Source organism: Pleurodeles waltl, chromosome 9 (genome assembly GCF_031143425.1).
Source record: "Pleurodeles waltl isolate 20211129_DDA chromosome 9, aPleWal1.hap1.20221129, whole genome shotgun sequence".
In the NCBI taxonomy this organism is placed as follows: Eukaryota; Metazoa; Chordata; class Amphibia; order Caudata; family Salamandridae; genus Pleurodeles; species Pleurodeles waltl.
In genome coordinates, this window is record NC_090448.1 from 386,541,921 (window position 1) to 386,564,975 (window position 23,055).

General features: G+C 44.3%; 1 protein-coding gene across 4 annotated transcripts in view; it reads right to left on the reverse strand.

Moving 5' to 3' along the window:
• DAAM1 (dishevelled associated activator of morphogenesis 1) overlaps positions 1-23,055 on the reverse strand; it is a 633,974-nt gene that overhangs the window by 67,330 nt on the left and 543,589 nt on the right. For all 4 annotated transcript variants that reach the window (XM_069207027.1, XM_069207028.1, XM_069207029.1 and 1 more), the window contains 3 exons: positions 19,719-19,807; positions 9,588-9,756; positions 581-688 (listed from right to left, as the gene is read on the reverse strand). In XM_069207027.1, coding sequence (XP_069063128.1) covers positions 581-688; positions 9,588-9,756; positions 19,719-19,807 — 366 coding nt within the window. The remainder of the gene's footprint in view (positions 1-580; positions 689-9,587; positions 9,757-19,718; positions 19,808-23,055) is intronic.

Consider the following 23,055-nt stretch of genomic DNA (forward strand, 5'->3'; position numbering starts at 1 on the left):
TCTTTGTGCATATGTTTTATGATGACCTTTTTGTCTGACTGAGGACTGGTAGTAGAGGCCTTACACCGCCAGATTGGGAAGCAGAAAAATAGCACAAGCCTGGAATACATTGTTGATGAGATGGTTGTTTTATGAAAAGCTCCCCTCCCCCAATCATTAGAGAGCCAGGATCTCACAGATTGAACTTCTGGTGGGCAACTATGTGCTTTGTAATCACCATGTTTTATAGCAAAGCTCCAAGGGCCTCACCGGCTACATCCCGCTAAGGATCCAGCAGAAACCCATAAAACCTCCATGTTGCTTACTTTGAGAACATCACTCTACCTAATGTTATTTTTCACAGTACTCCAGCCCTATCTTGCACTACCCATGGAATTTGCTGTACTTTCCTGGCTCTTCCATGCACTGCCTTGTTTTGCTCTGTTATGTATGAAAGAGACTGGCTACTCTTTCAGAGCATTCTTCCTCTCAAACAGGTTCTAAGTGACACCAATAATGTAATTTGATTTGTAAGTTGTTTCAATAAATATAATTACAAAAATACAATTTGCCTTTTAATCACCTCTATCTTGAAACTTACTTCACTTTTGCTGCTTCAGGAATGCTGGCAAGCTCTTCGTGGAGGTTAACAACTTTGGGGTATTTCTTTTCTAGAATCGTTATTAGAAAGTGCAACAGGGTGATATTTCTGAAAGGAAAAAAAACATGTATTAGTAAAATTCCCACTTTAAAAGGAAAAATGACTTACAATTCATAGCAACGTCTGAAGTCCAGGGAAACCAATTCCAAGTGCCATCTCAGCTCTTTGAACAATAGAAACAAACATAAAAGGACAAGTTATTTACCGCTGGTAACAGTTTATCTGATCGAGACAATATCTAGCTGCAGATTCTTTACCTTAGAACTTCCCCCAGGCGTCAGTCTGGATCTGGAGATTTTTCTCAAGCAGTACCTCTGTGCGCCTTTAAGTGGCATTGATCGGCTCCATGTCCGTTGTCGGCGGTGTCCAGGCTGGATATGACGTTGTGGGTCCTATATAGGCACCACCCTGGTGTGCTGACATCAGTTTCTTTTCACGACTTTCCACACCAGAGGCACAGACCCATGAAGAACACTGACCACTGGTGCATCAATACTAGGGCTGTGAAAGAGTTCCTGTCCTTTAGAAATCAGTTCACAAAGCAGGGAGGATGGGTGGGTCAGTAAAGAATCTGCAACTAGATATTGTCTCCACCAGATAAGGCATTACCGAAGGTAATAAACTTGTCCATCTGATAGACATCTAGTTGCAAATTCCTTACCTTAGAATAGGCACCCAAGCAATACCATCCCCAGAGGCGGATCTGCAAACTAAGATCATACTAGAAAGTCCTGCAGGACTCAACATGCAAAGTGTCATTCCTTACAGGCATGACTGTCCAGGCAGTAGTGTTTGGGAAAAGTGTGCAGAGATGCTCACGCTGCCACTAACGCAGTGGTCGCAGTTTTAGCTCTGGTAGAATGAGAACTAAACCCTCTGGGTTGCTTCTAAGCCAATGCATAGCACATTTTAATAGAGAGCACGACCCACGTAGAGATGGTTCTTTTCTGCACTGCCCAACCTTTTTGTGCACCCACTTAACCAACAAAGAGTTGATTATCCACCCAGAACTCTTGGGTACGATCAAGGAAGAACACCAACACTCTTTTTTAGGGCCAGGCGATTGGGGGGGGGGGAAGAAAGAGAGAGAGAGAGAGAGAGAGAGTGTGTGTGTGTGTGTGTGTGTGTGCGTGCGTGCACGTCGGGGGTGTTAAAAGTAGGCAAGGTGATGGATTGGCCTACATGAAAGGCCATGACCACTTTTGGCAAAAAGAAAGCCCTATTGCGAAGCACCGCTTTGTCAGAATAGATGGAAAGGTAGGGCGGCTTAGATGACAAAGCCTGCAGCTCACTCACCCAGTGGGCAGATGTGATGGCCACAAGGAAGGCTGTCTTCAAAGTGGGAAGCCTAAGAGGACAATTGTGGAATGGCTCGATGGGAGAGCACATCAGAAATGTTAAAACTAAATTCAAATCACATTGGGGCATAATGAAGGGAGATGGAGGAAACATAAGAGTAAGGCCTTTAAGAAACCTATTTACAATTGGAGACTTAAACAATGAAGGTTGATCAGGCAACCACAAAAAAGCAGATATGGCAGACAGATAACCTTTGAGAGTGCCCATAGCAGAGACCTGCAGGGCCAGGGAAAGGATAAACAACAAAACCTCAGAAAGAGAGGCAGAAAGGGGGTCAACAGACTTGCCTGTGCACCATGCCACAAATTTCTTCCAACGACTGGCATATACTGTTTTGACAGAGGGATGCCTGGCTGCCAAGATTACATTACAGACTTTGGGCTGAAGGTCAAAAGCTGTCAACTGCCGCTGCTCAATGTCCACGCAAGGAGGCAGAGACGGGACAGGTTCAGTGGAGAACCCTCTCCTGTGACAGAAGATACTCCCGAAGGGGCAGTCTGATTGGAGGATCGATGGCCATGCTCATTGGCTCGGGATATCAGACTCTTCGTGCCCAGTCTGGAGCCACAAGCTTGGGCCCGGTCGTTCCTGATCCTCTTGAGAACTCTGGGCATATGTTTTACAGACAGAAAGGCCTACAGGACGTCCGAGTTCCACTCAAGATGAAAAGCATTGCCAAGAGACTGCTGACTGGCAAAACTCCAACGTGCAATACTGATGACATTGTGTGTTCTCTGCAAAGGCGAACAGATCTACCCAAGGCTCTCCCCACTGCTGATAGAGACCTTACACCACCTTCAGATGAAGGTGCCATTCCTGATCGACTAAGCATTGTCGGTTGAGTTTGTTTTGTCTGGTATTCAGACAGCCCGCCAGATGTTGAACCACCAGGGAAATGCCCTAGTGTTCCAGCCACGTCCAGAGCCTCTTGAAAAAGGGTACACAACCCCATCCTGCCCTTCTTGTTGCAGTACCACATGGCAGTGGTGTTGTCCATGAACACCTGCACTACTTTCCCTTTGAGAGATGGAAGAAATGCTTTAAATACTAGTCTGATCACCCAGAGCTTCAACGGGTTGATGTGGTGTCCGGGCTCCTCCTGAGACCAGATGCCTCTGATCTCTGCCTCTCCCAGGTGGCCGCCTCATCACATGAGTGATGCAGCTGTCACTACTATCAGATCTGGGTCAGGAAGAGAGAGGAGTCTGCCTCTGATCCAATCGCGGTTCGTTAGCCACCACTGCAGATCTCGTGTAGTTCCCTCAGAGATCTGAACCATGTCGGAGAGATTTCCCTGATGCTGCGCTCACTGGAACTTCATCCCACTGCAGAGCCCGCATATGCCATCTGCCATGTGTCACCAGCGGGATGCCATGAGGCCCAGAAGCCTCAGAGTCATTCTCACTGAAATCCAGGTTAGAGACTGGAACATCGGTATTGTACCCTGAATATCCTGGACTCGCTGCTCTGGAGGATAAGCCTGAAACTGCACTGTGTTCAGAACAGCTCTGATGAAAGGAAGCATCTGAGAGGAAGTCAGGTGTGACTTCAGCATGTTTATAGTGAACCCCAGAGAATGCGGGAGGTCTGATGTAGTCTAGAGGTGGGAGACAACAGCCTTGGGCGAGCCTGCCTTCAACAGCCAGTCGTTGAGATGGGGAAAGACTGAAACCCCTGATCTGCACAGATGGGCTACAACCACTGCCATCACCTTTGTGAACACCTGAGGGGCGCTGGTAAAGCCAAAAGGAAGCACAGTGAACTGAAAATGCTTGTGGCTTACTGTGAACCGCAAGTAACGTCTGTGGGCAGGCAAGACAGGGATGTGGAAAAACATGCCCTGCAAGTACAACGCTACCATCCAGTCTTCTGGGTCTACGCAAGAAAGAACCTGAGACAGAGTTAGCATTTTGAACTTCTTCATGAGAAAGAGATTGTGGGTTCGAAGGTCTAGGATAGGGCGAAGGCACTTGTCTCTTTTGGGCTACAGAAAGTAGCGGGACTAACAACCACAACCTTCTTCTGGCACAGGGACCCTCTCTATGGCTCCCTTGGCAAAAGGGCCGTAACGTCCTCTCACAGAAGTGCCAAGTGATCCTCCATCATTCGATCGTAGGATGATGGCATCAATAGAGGGGTGGTCTCAAAGAGGAGGGCGTAGCCACTTCGAACTATCTGCAAAACCCACTTGTCTGACATGATGGATAGCCAGTGGAGTAGGTGATGGCGGATCCTGCCTCCGACTGGTCCCTGGTGGAGAATCGTCAGACTAGGAAGGTTGGAGGTAGCCCCAGAGGCTGGGCAGCAAACTGGCCAACCGCTGGCTCTCTGATCCACGAGGATGGTGGATCCCACGTCCCCAGCCACGCACAGCCTGTGCAGCATGCGCTGCACAGTGGCTGGAGGGAAACATGTGGCTGGGCACCCCTGCCATAGCCACAAAAGGGGCGAAAAGCAGGTTGAGGGGGGTGAGGGGCTGCAGTGAAGCCCAAAGACATTGCCAAAACACAAGAATCCTTGAAGCACTTGAACGCGGAGTCTGCTTTCTCTCCGAAGAGACAGGTGACATCAAAAAGCGTGTCCATAAGATTGCCTTGAACATCCCCTGAAAAGCCAGACATTCTCAACCAGGCATGGTGCCTAATGGCCACTGCTGTTGCAACCGCTCCTCCCAGTAAGTTGGTATCTGAACCCAACACTAGATGGCAAGAGCATGCAGCGCATGTGTATCTACAGCCACACATAATATTATATAATGTAATTCTCATGAGAGAGCAGACATTGCCTGAAGTGGATTATGCTTCAACAGAAGAAATCAATCAGATATTTGTATAGCGCGACTTATCACCCGGTGGGGGGGTGATGTGTGTCTCAATGAACTGACTGGGGTATGCGGGTCAGTCGAAAAGCCAGGTCTTGAGGTCCTTCCTGAACTGAGCCAGCAAGAGGGACTGCCTGAGGTGAAGCAGCAACATGTTCCAGGTCTGTGCGGCGAGGTAGGAGAAGTATCTTTCTCCAACCATGTTCTTCCAGATCCTAGAGATGGTGGTGAGGGCCAGTTGAGCAGAGCTGAGCTGCCTGTGGGGTGTCGTAGAAGGAGAAGTGGTGGTTGAGGTAGGCAGGTCCGATGTTGTGAAGAACCTTGTAAGCATGTGTCAGGAGTTTGAAAGTGATGCGTTTGTTGACTGGGAGCCGGTGTAGGTCTCTCAAGCGGGCGGAGATGTGGCTGTGGATGTCCAGGATGAATGAGTCTTGCCACGGCATTCTGTATTATCTGGAGTCTTGTTTGGAGTTTCTTGTTAATTACGGCATAGATTGTGCTGCCAAAGAGGCAGAGTAAACAATCTGGAGGACACCACTTACATTCACTACTTAATTTATGTCTCTCAATGAAAGGGACAGCACTGAATGTCTACACATGTAACATTAACCTACTCATGTCTATCTGCCTGATATTTGCATGAACCATGGCCTACAAATAAACCAGGCCGTGCACTAATGTCTCATTAAATAGGCAACACTCTTTATTGCATATGGGAAAACCGTAGGAAAAAAGCGGATACCAAGAAAAACCTTACGTTCCTGAATGAAAGTCAGACTACAGGGTTCATGGCTAGGGCTCACAAGATTTGTTTGTTATGGCATTTTAAACCAAACAAATTTGGGAAGTTTCTGGCTGGTTTACATCTCTAAGAATGACTAGTACAAATAGCAATGAGGTTTCAAGTAGATTATTTATTATGAAATCTTGCAACACTAGTGGAGGTGATCACCGAGGTACCCAGGATGTCTTTTTTAGAAACATACTGCTATTAGTTTTCCCTGAGAACGTTCTCCTATATATGTGAACATTTAAACATGCCCCCTGTGAAAACTGAATATACATGAATGACGCAGGCCCGAATAAACTACCAGGTCTCATGACCCTGCAAGTAATACAGACATGAATATGGACATGGAGGCCTTTCTTGGCTAGTTCAGCAAAAGATGAGTGCGTGCCATGTCGTTGAGATGCCACCCATGGTGACAAACATTTTCTAGTGGTGTAGTACATTTTGATCAGGTACTGAAGCCCAACACAGTCTCTGAACAGTTTGCAGTTTCTGGTGCACTACACATAATGGAAGGTAACCTTTCTTACAAGTTTTCATTTTTTTATTTGGGATCCAAATATGACAACTGTTAGTGAGGACTCTCTGCCCCCCACCAGCTCAAGGTATATGAAGAAAAGTTAATTCTATATAATCAAGGGTGTAGTGTGGCAGATGCTCAAGAACTGCTTACAGGAAGTAGCTGGCGTGGGAGAGCTTGCCTGCTAGCCTACAGACAGCAAATAGGTAGCCCACTTTTGGGACAGGATGTCTTCTGCATGGCTCCTGAGAGCATGCTTCCCTGCCCTATAGTTATCTCCAGGCAAGTCACTTCAAAGCACCACAGGTTTTCTTGATATTTACCTCAATGAACATGACAATCGTGCATGCCCACTCAGGGTCTCCCTGTTTACAGGATTTGAGACCCTAGAGCTTGGCACCGAGTTCAAGGGGGCATGCATAGTTCACCCTCTTCTACAAAGAATGGGTATCGCAATCTCTACCCAGGCTGTAGCAGACAGACAGTGGTGGCAGCATTAATCTATATTCAGGGCTACCTGTGCTCTTTGGGATGGGTGGTCTTCCCTGATCTCTCCAGGTAACATGTGCAAAGCCTCCCTTACCTGCGTTCTTTTTGCCTCTGCCCTATGTGGGATGCAAGCATTGAGAGACAATGGGTTTACTGGGTGAGGATGGTGAGCCACTGTATTTAATGTGAGCAAGGCTGGTATCTGTTCTGCCTAACATCCCAGCTCCCCTGTGGCCCTTTTCATTACTTTTAGGAAGCTTGGTGGGTTGAGGTAGGCACTAGCTCTTATCAGTATTTAGCTAAGACTACCTCTACTGGGACTCCCTCCCTCCTGGGTGATGGTCAGGTCCCTCCTCATATGGAGTAAATTAAAAGTCCTTCGGGGGATAGGTTGGACATGTATCAAGAGACTGGAAGGGAGTCCCACTCACACGCACTGATCCAACAGTGAACCAGCAGGAAATATGCCCCAGAACTGGGCGGGCACTCAGGATGCAAAAGTAGAAGACCCCCCAACCCCAATTGGATTGGCCTGTTAATCAAGGAATGATAGAGGTCTGGCCTCATCGGCAGTTGGTTGTTCAAGGCTTTCTTTTTTTCTGACAGGGTGCCAAAGAAGAGGTTGTTAAGGAAAATGAGATCCAGGAATCTTTTTTCAGACCCGGGGATGAGGTGTTAAGTTGAGAAGGTGTCTCTGTGACAGGTTACAGTGAAAGGAATTTGCAAGTCTGACAGAATGAGCTGGGCTTCAGCTCATCAAGCGGCATCCCACCAGAAAACGACCTGTCTGTCAAGCTTGTGAAGTTTATTTGTGCTATGGAACATAAGGAGACTGCAGACAGTTGCTCAAGATAAGGAAACTGCTCCACATTAACATCGAGGAAGATGTGGGAAGCTCCATATTGTCAGTAAAGTGAGACTGCTTCGCTGCTGATCCCTCTCCTGTGTTGTGTGAACAAGCCTTTGTATGTTTCCAGTTAACATTTCTACCTGGATAGAACTACCCTGTTAAAGACCTTACCATTTGAAACCCTTGCCCAGGACTTGCATAGCCTCTAGCCTTGTAACTGCATGTCCTGCGCTAGCATCGAGTAGCATTGTCCCCAGTGGGTGTTCTGGTATTTGAAAATCTGGACTGCAACTAGTGTGACATGTGGTACAAGCTACACCCTTTTTGTGTCATCTGTGGGTAGCAGGTGGGACCGATTCCCTGGCCAGCAACTACCCTCCTACAGCTAGCTCATTGGCTACTGGATTAGTGGGACTGCAGTAAGAGTAGCAAGACACCAGACATCCCTAACAGACCAATGCCACCACCAGAGCAGTGTCCTCACCAAGTAAGTTTTCACACTTCTGTTGCTATGGACAGCGGGTGCACCAGGAACATTTGCCTTCATATCAACTTCTGAAACCAAATCGATGGAATACAGGCATTAGTATCATTACTCTAGCTCTAAAGAGTAACCCTGTGCAACATGGACTGAAAATTCAATATTAACAGTTTTCATAGTGCTTGGCGCTATAATAGTGTTTGTGGTCCGAACTCTGCCCCAAGTGGTTGTAGGGACTTCTGGATTTCATTGTAGATCTTAATTTTATGTGTAGTTTATTTTTCTTGTGTGTATTACAGTACATTTCTTTTATAAAGTAAAGCACTGACTGAACATTGATCTTATTAGCTTGTATTATGGTATAAACTGTATTCTGAATGACTAAACTACCTCATCTCCTGGAATAAGCCTTGGTCTGCTCTCGCTACCCTGAGTGCCTCTAGTGCTGTAGAGGAGTACTTGGCTATCCAGTTTGGGATCCAGTAGCCTCAGGGCATCTGCAGTGTACAACTCAAATTGATGCAATTAGAGCCCCGTAAACACTGATGTTCTGGTATCCCAGTAACCTGGTTGACACATTCTCCTCTGGTAAAGAGGAGATTCCTCATTTCCCATTGTTGTCCCCACTGCATGCTACAGCTTGACATTGCTGACATCTATTATATAAAAGCTACAAGGATGCATTAAACTGTTAACTTTTAGTGACTGCATAATGTGTGAAAAATTACAACAACAAAAAGGAGGAAAGGCCGAAAGTAATATCCCATGAATGTAAAATTCTAAACCACCTAAAGGACAGCCGACTGTCCGATAATATTCTGAAGTTAAAATATAATACAACTTACATTTAAAAGTAGCACGTAAAATGGATTTTTGAATGAGTAAACAATCTTGTTTAGAACTTCAGAACTGTTTTTATCAAATACGTAATTAGTTAATAAACCACTGAAATGTGTCACCTATTTAAGATTTTCCTGGCTGGATTGCTTCAAGTGTATTCTTCTCGTCACTCGGTGCTATACATGTCTTTTTTGGATTTTCCACATTTTAAAACTCCCTGTATACTCTTCATGCGATTGTTATATCTGTCCCTCTGTATTTGTAGCTCTTTATCACTTTTTGTGCCTCATACTCCTCTTTGGTGCTTTTGTTGTCCTGCTGTCATGTTGCAGCCTTGCATATTATGCGCCTAGTGCACCTTACAACTTGGCCACTCAGAGTGGGATCTATGAGTAATCTTGGTCCAACTAGATTGCTCAGTGGCATGTACTGATCACAAAAAAATGGTGTACAGGCTGGGTGTTGCAACTTACCAGTATGAAATTGTGTGAAAGGTATCTAGAGCACAAGGGGAGAGGTTCTGGTGCCAGTTATCACAAACTTCATAGTTTAGCTTGTAAAGGCACATGTAACTCAACACATTGGTGGTAAAAGGTCAGATGTACCTTTTGGCGGTGGTAACAGGGACATATCATAAACCATTCTTCTTTAATTGGATTAACCACATTTTATCCTCGTATCCACTACATCAAAAAACAAATGGTTAAACATGTCTGCATTCTAATGCATGATACTTCTTCACTGCACATAGCTTTAGGGCTTAACTCTTTTGAAAAAAAAAAAAAACTTGTGCTTACTTGTCAATGCTAGATTTGGTGTCTGCAATCTTGTTTAAGCTGGAGATTTTGAACCCGTAAGCGTTCCCTCTCTGGCCTTTATTCATGTAGTTCCCAAACGCCAGAACAATCTCCAACAACTGCTTCAGGCTTTTACTCTGCAGTACCTCCTTTGAAGCCAAACATATTGCTTCATAGGAAAAAGAAAAAAGATTTATAGTAGGACAACAAAAAATATATTCTAAATACCATGCTAAAATTATGTTACTCATGGAGGCATGTTTAAAGTAAAACATCTGCTGAGACAACTACTCTGTGTAGTCAAAAACTAGACTTTCTAAAGCTATAATATTAACAAAACGGACAATATATCTGTAGATTTTTAAGGTATATCTTTAATTCAAAAGGAAAATGTTACTTACCCAGTAAGCATCTGTTCTTGGCATGTAGTGTTGTAGATTCACATATTTAGCATAATCCTGCCATCTAGTGTTGGGGTCTGATGTGTGCAAGTTGTTTTTATTCTAAGAAAGTCTTTCGAGCCACAAAGTATTGTGACTCCTCCTCTTGCTGGTAATAAGCATGGTCATCAAGTCCAATGTTGCAAGGTGGGAGAGTATGGAATGTGAAGTATAGTGTAGTATAACACGATGTCCATGCTGAAATAATCTGCGATAATTTATGAAAGTAACTGCAACAAACAGGTGTCAGAGGAAGAGGGTGGACACACATGAATCTACAGCACTACATGTCATGAACAGATGCTTACAGGGCAAGTTACATTTTCCATTTGAAGCATGTGTGGCTGTAGATTCACATGCTTAGCATAGACAAACGCAGATTTCCTCCACAGGAGATGGCTAGCCTGTATTGGTTACAGCAGTTTGGAATAAAATATGCAGAACTGCCTGACCGACATTGACTTGTTGGAGGACCAGTACATCTATGCAGTGCTTTGTAAATGTATGTGGTGTAGACCAAGTAGCTGCTTTACATATGTCAGCCATAGGTATATTTCTTAGGAAGGCCGTATAGGCTCCTTTTTGGAGAGGAGTGAGTTCTAGGAGGTATACATAACAGTCTTTTAGCTTTTGCACAACATGTTTAGATACATTTACAATCCAATGTGCAGTGCTCGATTTAGAAATGGCTACTCTTTGTATGATTTAGAGAATGCAACAAAGTTGTTTCTAAATATTTTGGTTCTATCAATACATGACATAAGGGCTTGTTTATCATCTAAGGTGTGCAGAGGCCTTTCCACAACTGAGTTAAGTTGTGGAAAAAATACTGGTAATTTTATATATTGATTAATGTGGAACTGAAGTACCACCTTAGGAAGAAATTTAGGATTGGTACAGAATACCACCGTATCTGTAAGTATTTGGAAGAATGGTTCTTCTAAGGTTAATGTCAAACTCACTGAGACATCTGAGTGATGTGATGGCCACTAGGAATTATACTTTCCAAGATAAGAACTGGAGGGGGCAGGGATGGAGGGGTTGAAATGGAGGGCCTATTAACCTCATCCGCACACTGTTGAGATTCCAGGACGACGCTAGTGGCACTTTAAGTGGAATTACCTTTTTAAAACCTTCTAGGAAGGCTTTAACAACTGGCATCCTGAATAAGGAAGTATGTTGTCTGTTTTTCAAATATTTGGCTACTGCCGCTAGGTGCAACCTTATAGATGTAAAGGCTAGACGGGAGGGATGCAAGTGAAATACAGAACAATATCTTGAACACTGGGTTGTAAAGGACCAATTTGTTAGGAATGATAGTAGTGGAAAATCGTTTCCACTTTGCTGCATAACAAGCACAAGCAGTGGGTCTTTGTGCTTCTTTAAAAATGTCCATATAAGGTTGTGGTAGGTTCAAATAACTGAACTCTAGCACTTTGGGAGCCACATCACAAGGTTGAGGGACGGGGGGTCGGGTGTCTGATTTCTCCATGGTTCTGCGTGAGAATGTCCTGCCTGTTAGGCAGTACCTCGTGGGGAACTGCATAGAGTTCTAGGAGTGTGGTGAACAATGGATGCCACACCTATGTAGGAGCCACTAGGATGAGGGTGATCGATGTCTGCCAATGTTTGTGAACCACAAATGGAAGCAGTGGGAGAGGTGGAAAAGGGTGAACAAATATCCCTGGCCAACTCATTCATAGTGCGTTGAGCGAGCCTGTGGACTGTGGGGGCCTGGAGACGAAGCTTTGACATTTAGCATTTTCTGCAGTGGCAAAGAGGTCTTCTTGTGGGTGTCCCCAATACTGGAAATATGGGAGGAGGACTTGTGGGTGGAGTCCCCAATCATGGACTTGTTGGCGGCTCCTGCTGAGGAGATCTGCAAAGTTGTTGTCTGCTTCCGGAAGGTATTCTGCTAACAGGTAAATGTTGTATTGAAGACCCCACCTCCAAATGTTCTGGGCTAGATAGGTCAGCTGGGGGAGCTGGTATTTCTTTGCTTTTGGAGATGATACATGGCGGTCATGTTGTCTGTTTTGATCAGGACTATCTTGTGAATCAGGTGAGGAAGAAACGCTTTGAGCGCTAGATGAACAGCTGGCAACTCCAGGTGACTGAACTGGAGATATCTCTGGCCGAGTGTCCAGCATCCCTGGACAGTGAGATCTTGTGAATGCACTCCTCAGCCCGGGAGGAAGGCCTCTGTTGTTATGGTTCTCTGCGGAACTGTGTCTAGGAACAGCCATCCTTTGAGGAGATTGTTGGTGTTCCAACACTATTGAAACTGAGCCTCCGCTCAAGCCCATTGGTGCGCTAAGCACTCCTGCAACGGATGCATGTTGAGTCTGAAATGAGGTACTATGGCTATGCATGAAACCATCACACTGAGGAAATGCATGACTGTTCTCACTGTTCCCTGTTGGTGAGGCTGGAACTGTGGAATGAGTGTCTGGAAGGATTGAATCCATTCGGCACTGGAGTAAGCTATCTCTCGTTGTGAGTCGAGGATGGCTCCAAGTAGGGTAGTGCTTGAAGGGGCTGGAGGTGGGATTTGACTGCAGTGATGGAAAGCCTAACTGATTAAGTAGATTTATGGTGGCTCGAGTGTGATGGAAGAATTGTTGACGAGTTGCGCTTTTGATGAGCCAATCATCTAAATATGGAAAAACGTGTGTTTTGCCCTATTACTGCAAGGCATTTGGTGAAAACCCTGGGTGCAGCTGTGACCCCAAAGTGGCACACCTTGAATTGAAAATGTTTCTTTTTATTTTGAACCTGAGGTATCAGCTATGGATCGGGAGAAGGTGATTAGGAGTATGGAAATGGGTGTCCTTCAGATCGAGTTCTGCCATGAAGTTGTTTTGTTTTAGTAACAGAATGACATCCTGAAGAGTGACCATGTGAAATTGCTCTGAAATCCCTGTGCCTTGTTGGTGTGTAGCCACTGGTTCTATAGCATCTTTTTTGAGATGTGCGTGAACTTCTTCCTTGAGCACCTGTTGATGGTCTGTTGAGAGTTTGTATTTGCAATGTGAAATGTGTGGAAAAGAGCTCCAGACAATAACCATGTTGGATAATATCCAACCCCAACTTGTGGGAGGTGATGTTCCACCATGCGGGAAAGAACCTTTGCAGTCAACCCCTGACAGGTGTTGTGTGATCCGGGGGAATGGTTAGCAAGTCAGGGTTTGGTGAAACCACCCTGCTCTTACCACTGGAACTGTTGTTCTTATAGGAGCCCCTGTAGTATCCTGGGGTGAAGCGCTGTGTGGCTAGGGATGTTGGCAAGACATGAAAGGATCTATGGAGGTGAATTTTGTTGCTCCAGGATAGGAGGAGTGGTGAATGGAGCTGCGTTGTGAAGGTGTCTGTAACACGCCAACAGCTTTGGCCATCTCACTGTCTTTCTTTATTCTCTAGTAGTGTCTACTTGAGGCAAAAATGGGTGTTCACCATCAAAACGCAGTACGAGGATGTGTTATTGCACCTCAGGTTTAAATGCTGAAACCATAACCCTGGCGTGCCATCTGAGGAGCACGCTTGAATTAATGCCTCTTGCTGCTGTGTCTGGTGCATCATGGGCGCAGCAAATGGAAGCGCTGGCAATTAGTTCAACCTCCAAGGCAATCTCCTAAACCCTCTTTTTATGTTCCTCAGAGTGGTGTTGGAGGAGCCTCTCTCTCTCGTCCCAATGAGCCCTGTCATAATGGGAAAGGAGACCAAAGGAGTTCACACTTCTCTATCGGTTGGCAGATTGAGCAGCCATCCTTTTCCCACAGCATCTAATTTTTCACTTTCTTTATCTGGTGGAGGGGCCTCACCAGATGTCTGCGAGTTTGTTCTCTTCCTCGCAGTGGCGACCACTAGAAAGTCAGGAGGGAATTGTTCTCCAATGTACGAAAGATCCGTGGGGGAAGGTTTATACTTCTTTTTGACTACTGGAGTAATCAAATGTGCCTTAACTGGGTCTTTAAAGATGTCAACAGTGTCTTAGCATGCCTTTAAGCATTGGCAAAGATTGCGCAGAGTGCTGGCTAGAGTAGATGGTCGCAAATAAAAAGTTATCTTCTAGTGGTTCTGTAAACAGCTGAACCTTGTGATATGCAGGCGCCCTACCTATGATATTGTGGTAGGTATTGGTGACGTCTGGTGGAGACTCTTTGCCGGGTAAAGGTCAAGGTGCGTATCAGTAGGTGGGTCTGTGTCATTAGTCCCATGGGTCGTCATGTGGTGGCATGGAGTACAGGCCTACACCATCCCCATCTCCCCTAAAAGAATGAGTAGACTCCTCTGGGAATATGTTGCTGGTGCAGGGGGTGAAGGTGGTGCAACAGGTGGTGGTGGTGTAATGGTATGCACAGGGCTAGTAGCCTTGTCAGCCTTTTCCCTTTGCTTTGGTGGTATAGGTGTGGCCAAAGCCTCTTCATAAGTGGTCTTTTTGCTGGCAGTAGTTTGCGGCGGTCTTGCCAGGATATGACCAGGGTCCGGGTGAAAAAATAGGTGTTTTTGGCGTAAGTCAATGTCCTCCTGCATCAGTTCGAGCACAGGTTTCACAGTTTCTGGATTGACTGTTTTGCAAAGGTGCAACCTTCAAAGTTGAGGCTTTCGATGCTGATTTTTTCTATGGCGAGGGTTTCAATGCCTAAGGTCTTGGGTCTGTGGTCAATTTCGGCGCTGAGGTGGAGGTGTTTCTGTGCTGACCGTCTCCAATCTGATATTCGGATTAACTCTGATGACACGGGAGTCAGTTTGAGCGTCTTGTGCTGTTTTTTTGGCGCTGAGCAAGGGCTGGATGTTTCCAGTAAAGCTGCTCAGTGCGGACGAAGGCCCGAGGGCAGTGGTGGCCCAAGAGAAGATTTTGTTCGGTCCAGACCCTTTGGTATGGCTTGTTGGAGTTGGGGCTGAGGTGAAGAGGGGAATGCACTTACAGGTTTGGCCCAGCATAATGTCATGCATCTCGAGCTTGGAGCCCAATCTGTATTCGAGCGAAAAGTAGCCCTCGTCTGCTGCTGACACCAAAGCATGGGCCTCCTCTTGAGGGTCTTCATTTCCGAAGAGGTCTGGTGTATCCTCAGTGCTGTGGTGGGACATCCAGAGTCTTTGAGATAGTCGATCCTTCAGCGTCTTCTTGGACCGAAAGGACTTGCAGTCTTCGCAGGTGGTTTCCTGGTGATCCAGTGAGAGGCACAAGTTACACACCTGATGGAGATCAATGTGTGGATACTTGGTGTGGCATAGAGTGCAGAAGCATAAAGGTGTACATTGCATCACCAGTTGTGTACAGAACATGGAAGATGAAGTTTGACCCGAAGGGCGAAGACCCACGACGGCAGCAGTCGAACCGCTCCGATGAGGTTGATGCGCAAACGATAGGAAGTGAGAAGAACCGCAATCAAAAATAATACCAAGTGTAAAGTTTAGACAAAAGAAGAACAAAGGTATCGAAATGGAGCAGAGGAGCACAAGTCCGAACCAGACAACGGAAGAAAACAATCTAACAATGGACTTAATGACCATGTGTATTACCTATTACCAGCATGAGGAGTAAGTACTATGCGTCGTGACTCCAAAGACTTTCTTTCAAGTAAAACAGCTTGCACACATCCAAGCCCAACACTAGATGGCGGAATTATGCTAAGCATGTGTATCTACAGTCACACATGCCCTGAACAGAGTGCTTCTTTAGTAAATCACACAAACACTGGTACAAAGTGGTTTTACAGAATTTCGAACTAGTTAAAGAGAGATAAATCAAAACCATAGGACATATTTTTCTAGGTGAACCTTCAGTTTAAACAAGGGAAACAAACTTCACTTTCTGTTTAAAACAAAGCTGAATATTCTGCGCCAGATGAATAAAAAGAAAATGTCATACTGTTTGCTATACTAAGTACTTTGTACTTTCTAGAGGGAGCATGTATGTGACTGCAGGCAGTGAGAGTAGCTAGATCTAAGTGAAACTTTCTTCCAGAAACCTACTTCAGAACTGCTGTTCAAGCCCTCCTAGCTATTGACACCCTCCTAGTCTTGCATTTGTATGGTGGTAACGTGCTGCTTCACGGCCTCACAGACTCCGCACTGACACCCATTATGGGCATTTTACATGAAGCAGTACATTTCATCCAGGTTATGATGGAATATGATCTCGTCATCCCCATTCTGATGAACTCCAGTGGGTCCCCTTACTGGCTGTGCCACCTTCAAAACCAGCTGTATCATTTACAAAGCAAGCACAACCAGAACCCTAAAGTATCTTGAAGACAAGCTCACTATCTTTGGTTGTTCTTGACACAACCACTAGACCATCAAGACAGCCCCAAATGCCGCTCCAATCAAGCAAAGAGTGACGATGCACCTCTTTTATAGAAAAATGCATCACAATGCATTAACAGTCCACGAACCAGCTACCTACCCTATAACCCGTTGACTTTATGCTCGTCTTTCATCTTGTACAGTGGTATGCTATTGTTTGGGGAAAGTTCATTTGCGCTACAGAATTAGACATACATATATACAAGATTCTACTGGTGGACATCACACAGTACAATGCTGTACGAACGGCACAAATGTGCTATAAAATGTTCGTAATGCAACAAATCGTAATGGGAGCAGCAGTGTTTTTCAGAATGGAAGTTATCAAATGTCCTGCCAGTTGGAGGCCAGTCACAGGTAGCCTTTCACTGGGCTTAGAACTGCCCATTGCATTGTTCGATGTGACCCCCTTTAAAGATGGTCCTATCTCAAAGAAAAAATATCGAGGACAGATACTGTGACTGGGACTAGGTAAGCCAATGTAGACCTATTCCATGTTTTAGAAAACTGAAATTCACCAAGGAGAACTGTGATCATATAAAGTAACAAGGCTCAAGGATTAGTTCCTATACAAGGGCAAGGAATACCGAGGTTGGCTGCAATGCAGCCCACCCCTTTCCTACCGTGTTCTATGCCTTATAAAGCATTCACAGTAGCCCAGCAAACCGCCACCCCTTCAAAAACACCAAAATGAGCCAGGAAACTTGCACAGTGATTTGGGGGGAAACAAATGTGTTTATTGAGGTGTACAGGTCTAGAGGTACTTTACCTGGAACTGCATCGGCTCTGTCGGGTTTTGGCTAGGTTTGTGGGATACTAGTACAACATACATAAAAAAAAACTCTGGCGTCCAAAAAGAGACAACTATACCTGCAGCAAACGTGGGGGCCGCAGGTGGTGGTGATTGATAGAAAAACAATGATGTTGGGGATTCCAAATGGAGTTTCATTTGGTTTATTTGATGAGGATTTCATGGAAAAATGTATTGATTGCATGTGATGCACTTATATTGCATCTGTATTGTTTGAAAAACAGCAAGGTCTTTGCAAAGCAACATCGGACCCATTTAACACTATGAAAGCAGGTTCAAGCAAACAAGGCACTGGGCCTGAGACTATCCTGGCTATTACTTAGAATGTTTGACAACAGGGTTGTTATACATAATATATAATCAAGATTTTTTTAAACCCTGTGTTCTCCCTATCTGGACAAAGCAGAGTCCCTAGAGGTAGTTGACATAATGTTTGTGGACACATCAGCTGTGACTCTCCTCTAGTCCTGTTGTAAGAACAAGAGACTGCTGGTTTGGAAGGCAAAATTCAATATCTCCTATTTTACAAAATGTTCCAGAAACCTCTCCATAATTTCCTTTTAAAACATAGCTATTTCGTTCAGGTTCTTGTTTGTGATATGGAATTACACAGACACCTCTGTGATCTTTACATCTGCCAAAGAGTCAGATATGAAAAAAAGCTTGAGGACTAAAATGGGCCTATAATGAACACAGACATGCATGGCTTAAGAGGGGTTACTAGCCACTCTTTAACCATTGTCAAATTACCAACTAAGTTGTATATTACAGGAGATATCCTACCTTTCTACCTCTAGGAAGCTGTGACACCATAGAATGAGGCAACAACAAGACACAAATGAGCAGGCTTGTGGTGCTTTAAATCTAAGCATCACAGTTAGTCTAAAAATAACTTTAAAGACAGCATAAACAACGGTGAAACCACAATGCATTCAGGATGGTCACAATGTCACCGGATCCAATGGCAACAATCTAGAGACTTGCTTTATTCAGATTAACAACACAAAGTTGTCCTTTGGTTATAAATCTCTGCACCAGAACACAATCAACAACGTCTTGGTAAAAGCTGGAGCTATCTAGAGTCCTACTTCACTATGTGGCCATGGTCACAGTGGTCCCGACAGTAGAGAACGTTCAAAATCGGTTCACATCCTTCTTGAAAGGTAGAGAAAGGTTAAAACTGTGAAACTACACATCTCAGCCAGGGAAGGTAGTCTGAGAAGTGTCTCACGGCTCCCTGCTCTCACCAATCCTTTTCAATTTCCACAGGGAACCACTAAGATTGTTACTACAGAATATAAGCACGAAGCACACAACTGTACATAAAACTGCCATCAATCAACAGTATCCACTCTATTAAGCTGTTTAAGGGCAATACATAACTGAATGAATGCACAATGTCCTAAATAGAACCCTGAAAGATTGAGCTGTTGCTACTAACCCACAAATCCAACATTAAAGTTGACTGCTCTGTGATCCCGGAACGGAGTTCAGCTTTTTCCCAACACCTAACGCAACGGTCAAAACGCTAGGATTCACTGTGGACACTTCACTCACTATGCACATAAGTTAGTGCAAATCATCCAACTTCCATCGCCATCAGCTAAAGAAAATAAAACATGTACTTTACTGTAAACATCTAAGAACTGCATCCCACCCTCTCACAATATACAGAACAGACTACATTAATGCCACACTACCTTGCATACCGGCATCCACGCTATTCCCTCTAAAAACTGATTTCCAATCCATAGTTCACTTCATTATGGAGAAAAAACAGGGAACTTCACTGACTTCGAGTAGAGGCGAGAATGAGGTTCAAAATATGCTGTCACGCCAACAACGCCCGACACCAAGGAATACCTGGCTATCTAGCCGATCTCTTATCCATCCCAAATAATCTGGAAATAAAGAGTTCTATCTACCCGGAAACCACAAAAATCATATCCACCTTTTATTAGAAACTACTGCTGGCTCCTGGAACTCACTGTCTCTTCACCTGAGAAAAGCCTAAAGACTCAACTCTTTGGGACCTACTTTCAAAGTACAGATATCCTCCAATGTCTTAGGTCATGGTTCAGCCTAACACCCTCTTTTGCAACTTGTGGTCACTAATTTGCCACCGGAACCCATATCTGATACTTATAATCAGAATTGGGCTTAAATGCCAGTTCTATATATGTTTGGCAGTAATATTGAGGATCAATATTTATCTACCCCCCTTACTTCTGTTCCTTGTAACCCCCTTCTTCTTTGTCTCCCCTTACCACCCTCCCATGTGCCCTCAGTTTCACTAGAATTCTAATTCTATGTATTTCTTGTTGTTCTTTGTAAAGTGCTACAATATTTTTATGTTGCAATAGCACAATAAAGACATCTTAAATAAAATGATATGGTTGCACCAGGTGCTGCAAAAAAAATTGCTTCTTTCACAATCCAAGTTACTATGAGCGAGCATACTAAGACCTGGATGCTCTACAGCAAGCCAGCTGACCAAATATCTGCTATCCACCTTCTGCTCACATCCTAAGAACCCACAATGAAGTAATAAACTAAAATGACCTTTACCTTCAACTTTGGGCTTGACTTCAGCCACCCGCTCAGCAAACTTCTTTTTGAAGTAAAGGGACTGAAGCCTTTGCTGATAATGATTTATTCTGGAGAAAAAGACAGACAGATTAATTAAGGATTATTTAGAATGCTGGTGCATTCTTCAGGATGGAATTCCATTCTCCAGGCAAACAGTTGTGCAGTATCGATGTAGCTCTCAGCACTCTAGCCATCGCAGTGAAAACACATTTTTGGGTTAAATAAACCAGAAACATGAATTACTCTCAAGAGCCTCAAAATATTTAAATTGACATCAGGTTACAAAAATGTCTGGATCGTGAAAGCTTTTATATATAGGCAACATAACGTGCTTGGACGGTGAACATCTATATGTCAAAGGGATGTCTGGTACCCACACATATGCAACGCTTACGACTCTAAAAATAAAAATGACATATATTTATATGGAAAATGTCACTTACCCAGTGTACATCTGTTCGTGGCATGTTCCTCTGCAGATTCAGATGCTGTGCACTGTTCCTGCCATCTAGTGTTGGGCTCGGAGTGTTACAAGTTGTTTTTCTTCAAAGAAGTCTTTTCGAGTCACAGGACCGAGTGACTCCTCCCTTTCGGCTCCATAGCGCATGGGCATTGCCGACATCTTAGATTGTTTTCCCGCATAGGGTGAGGTAGGAGTGGTAGATTGAGAATACTAAAGATGTCCATGCAATAGAATAGATATATATGTACATAGTTTGTGCTAAAGGAATGTTTGTTTACATATATACAATTTTAATTGCAACTTAAACGGCTACAGGCTCCCGGGGAGGTGGGAGGGCGCATGTGAATCTGCAGCGGAACATGCCTCGAACAGATGTACACTGGGTAAGTGACATTTTCCGTTCAATGGCATGTGTAGCTGCAGATACACATGCTGTGCATAGACTACAAAGCAGTAATCCTCCCCAAAGCGGTGGTCAGCCTGTAGGAGTTGAAGTCGTTTGAAATAATGTTCTTAGTATAGCCTGTCCTACTGTGGCTTGTTGTGTTGCTAACACATCTACACAGTAGTGTTTGGTAAACGTATGAGGTGTAGACCAAGTGGCTGCCTTACAAATCTCTGTCATTGGTATGTTACCTAGAAAGGCCATTGTTGCTCCTTTCTTTCTAGTGGTGTGTGCCTTTGGTGTAATGGGTAACTCTCTTTTAGCTTTGAGGTAACAGGTTTGTATGCATTTGACTATCCTACTGGCTATGCCCTGTTTGGATATAGGGTTACCAACATGGGGTTTTTGGAAAGCAACGAACAATTGCTTAGTTTTACTAAATGGTTTTGTTCTGTCTATGTAATACATTAGCGCTCTCTTTATGTCTAATGTATGCAGTGCTCTTTCTGCTACTGAGTCTGGCTGTGGGAAGAAGACTGGGAGCTCTACAGTTTGGTTTAGATGAAACGGTGAGATGACTTTTGGCAGAAATTTTGGATTTGTGCGGAGAACCACTTTATGTTTGTGTACTTGTATAAATGGTTCTTCGATAGTGAACGCCTGTAGTTCGCTAACTCTTCGTAGTGAAGTGATGGCTATTAGAAATGCTACCTTCCAAGTTAATAACTGGATTTGGCAAGAATGCATGGGTTCAAAAGGTGGGCCCATGAGTCGTGTAAGTGCAATATTAAGATTCCACGAGGGCACTGGTGGGATTCTTGGAGGTATGATCCTTTTTAGTCCTTCAATAAAGGCTTTAATGACTGGGATTCTAAAAAGTGACTTTGTATGTTTAATCTGCAGGTAAGCAGAGATTGCAGAGAGATGAATTTTGATGGATGAGAAAGAGAGATTTGCTTTCTGTAGGTGTAGTAAATAACTCACAATGTTTTGTATGGAGGCATCTAACGGTGTGATTTGGTTTGCTTGGCAGTAGAAAACAAACCTTTTCCATTTATTAGCATAACAATGCCTTGTTGTCGGTTTTCTTGCTTGTTTAATGACTTCCATACACTCATTGAAAGGTTTAGATAGCCAAATTCTAAGACTTCAGAAGCCAGATTGCTAGATTGAGCGATGCTGGATTGGGGTGTCTGATCTGTTTGTGTTGTGTTAACAGATCTGGTCTGTTTGGGAGTTTGATGTGAGGTACTACTGAGAAGTCCAACCGTGTTGTGTACCACGGTTGGCGAGCCCACGTTGATGCTAGGAGTATTAGTTTGAGTTTGTTTTGGCTCAGTTTGTTGACTAGGAAAGGAATGAGTGGGAGAGGGGGAAAAGCATAAGCAAATATCCCTGACCAATTGATCCATAGAGCATTGCCCTTGGACTGAGGGTGTGGGTACCTGGATGTGAAGTTTTGGCATTTTGAGTTTTGTTTTGTCACAAACAGATCTATGTCTGGTGTTCCCCAGCAGTAAAAGTATTCTTGTAGAATCTGGGGATGTATTTCCCACTCGTGAGTTTGATGGTGATCTCGACTGAGATTGTCGGCTAACTGATTGTGAATGCCTGGTATGTATTGCGCTATCAGGCAAATGTTGTTGTGAATTGCCCAATGCCAAATATTTTGTGCTATGAGGCATAGTTGTGATGAGTGTGTGTCCCCTGTTTGTTTAGATAATACATTGTTGTCATATTGTCTGTCTTGACAAGAATTTGTTTGTGGACTATGAGTGGTTGAAAGGCTCTTAGTGCTAGGGAGACCGCTAGCAGTTCTAAGTGATCTATGTGTAGTTGTTTTTGTTGATTGTCCCATTGTCTTTGTATATTGTGATTGTTGAGGTGTGCTCCCCACCCAATCATTGAAGCATCTGTTGTGAGAATGGCGTGAGGCACTGGGTCTTGAAATGGCCGCCCTTTGTTTAAATGTACAGGGTTTTACCATTGAAGCGAAAAGTGTGTCTGGTGGTCTATCAACACTAGATCCTGAAGTTGACCCTGTGCCTGCGTCCATTGTTTTGCTAGACCCTGCTGTAAAGACTGCATGTGTAGCCGTGTGTTTGGGACAATAGCGATGCATGATGCCATCATGCCTAAGATCCTCAGGACAAATCGGACTGTGTACTGGTGATTTGGTTGTATGTTTGACACCATAGTTTGAAATGATTGAACTCTCTGTGGACTTGGAGTGGCAATTGCTTTTTGTGTGTTGAGTGTTGCTCCCAAGTATTGTTGTATTTGGGATGGTTGCAAGTGAGATTTTTGGTAATTTATAGAGAAGCCTAGTCTGTGTAGGGTATCTATTACATACTGTGTGTGATCTTGACACCGGTGTCGAGTGTTGGCTTTTATTAGCCAATCGTCGAGATATGGGAATACGTGCATGTGAAGTCTCCTTATATAAGCTGCTACTACAGCGAGGCATT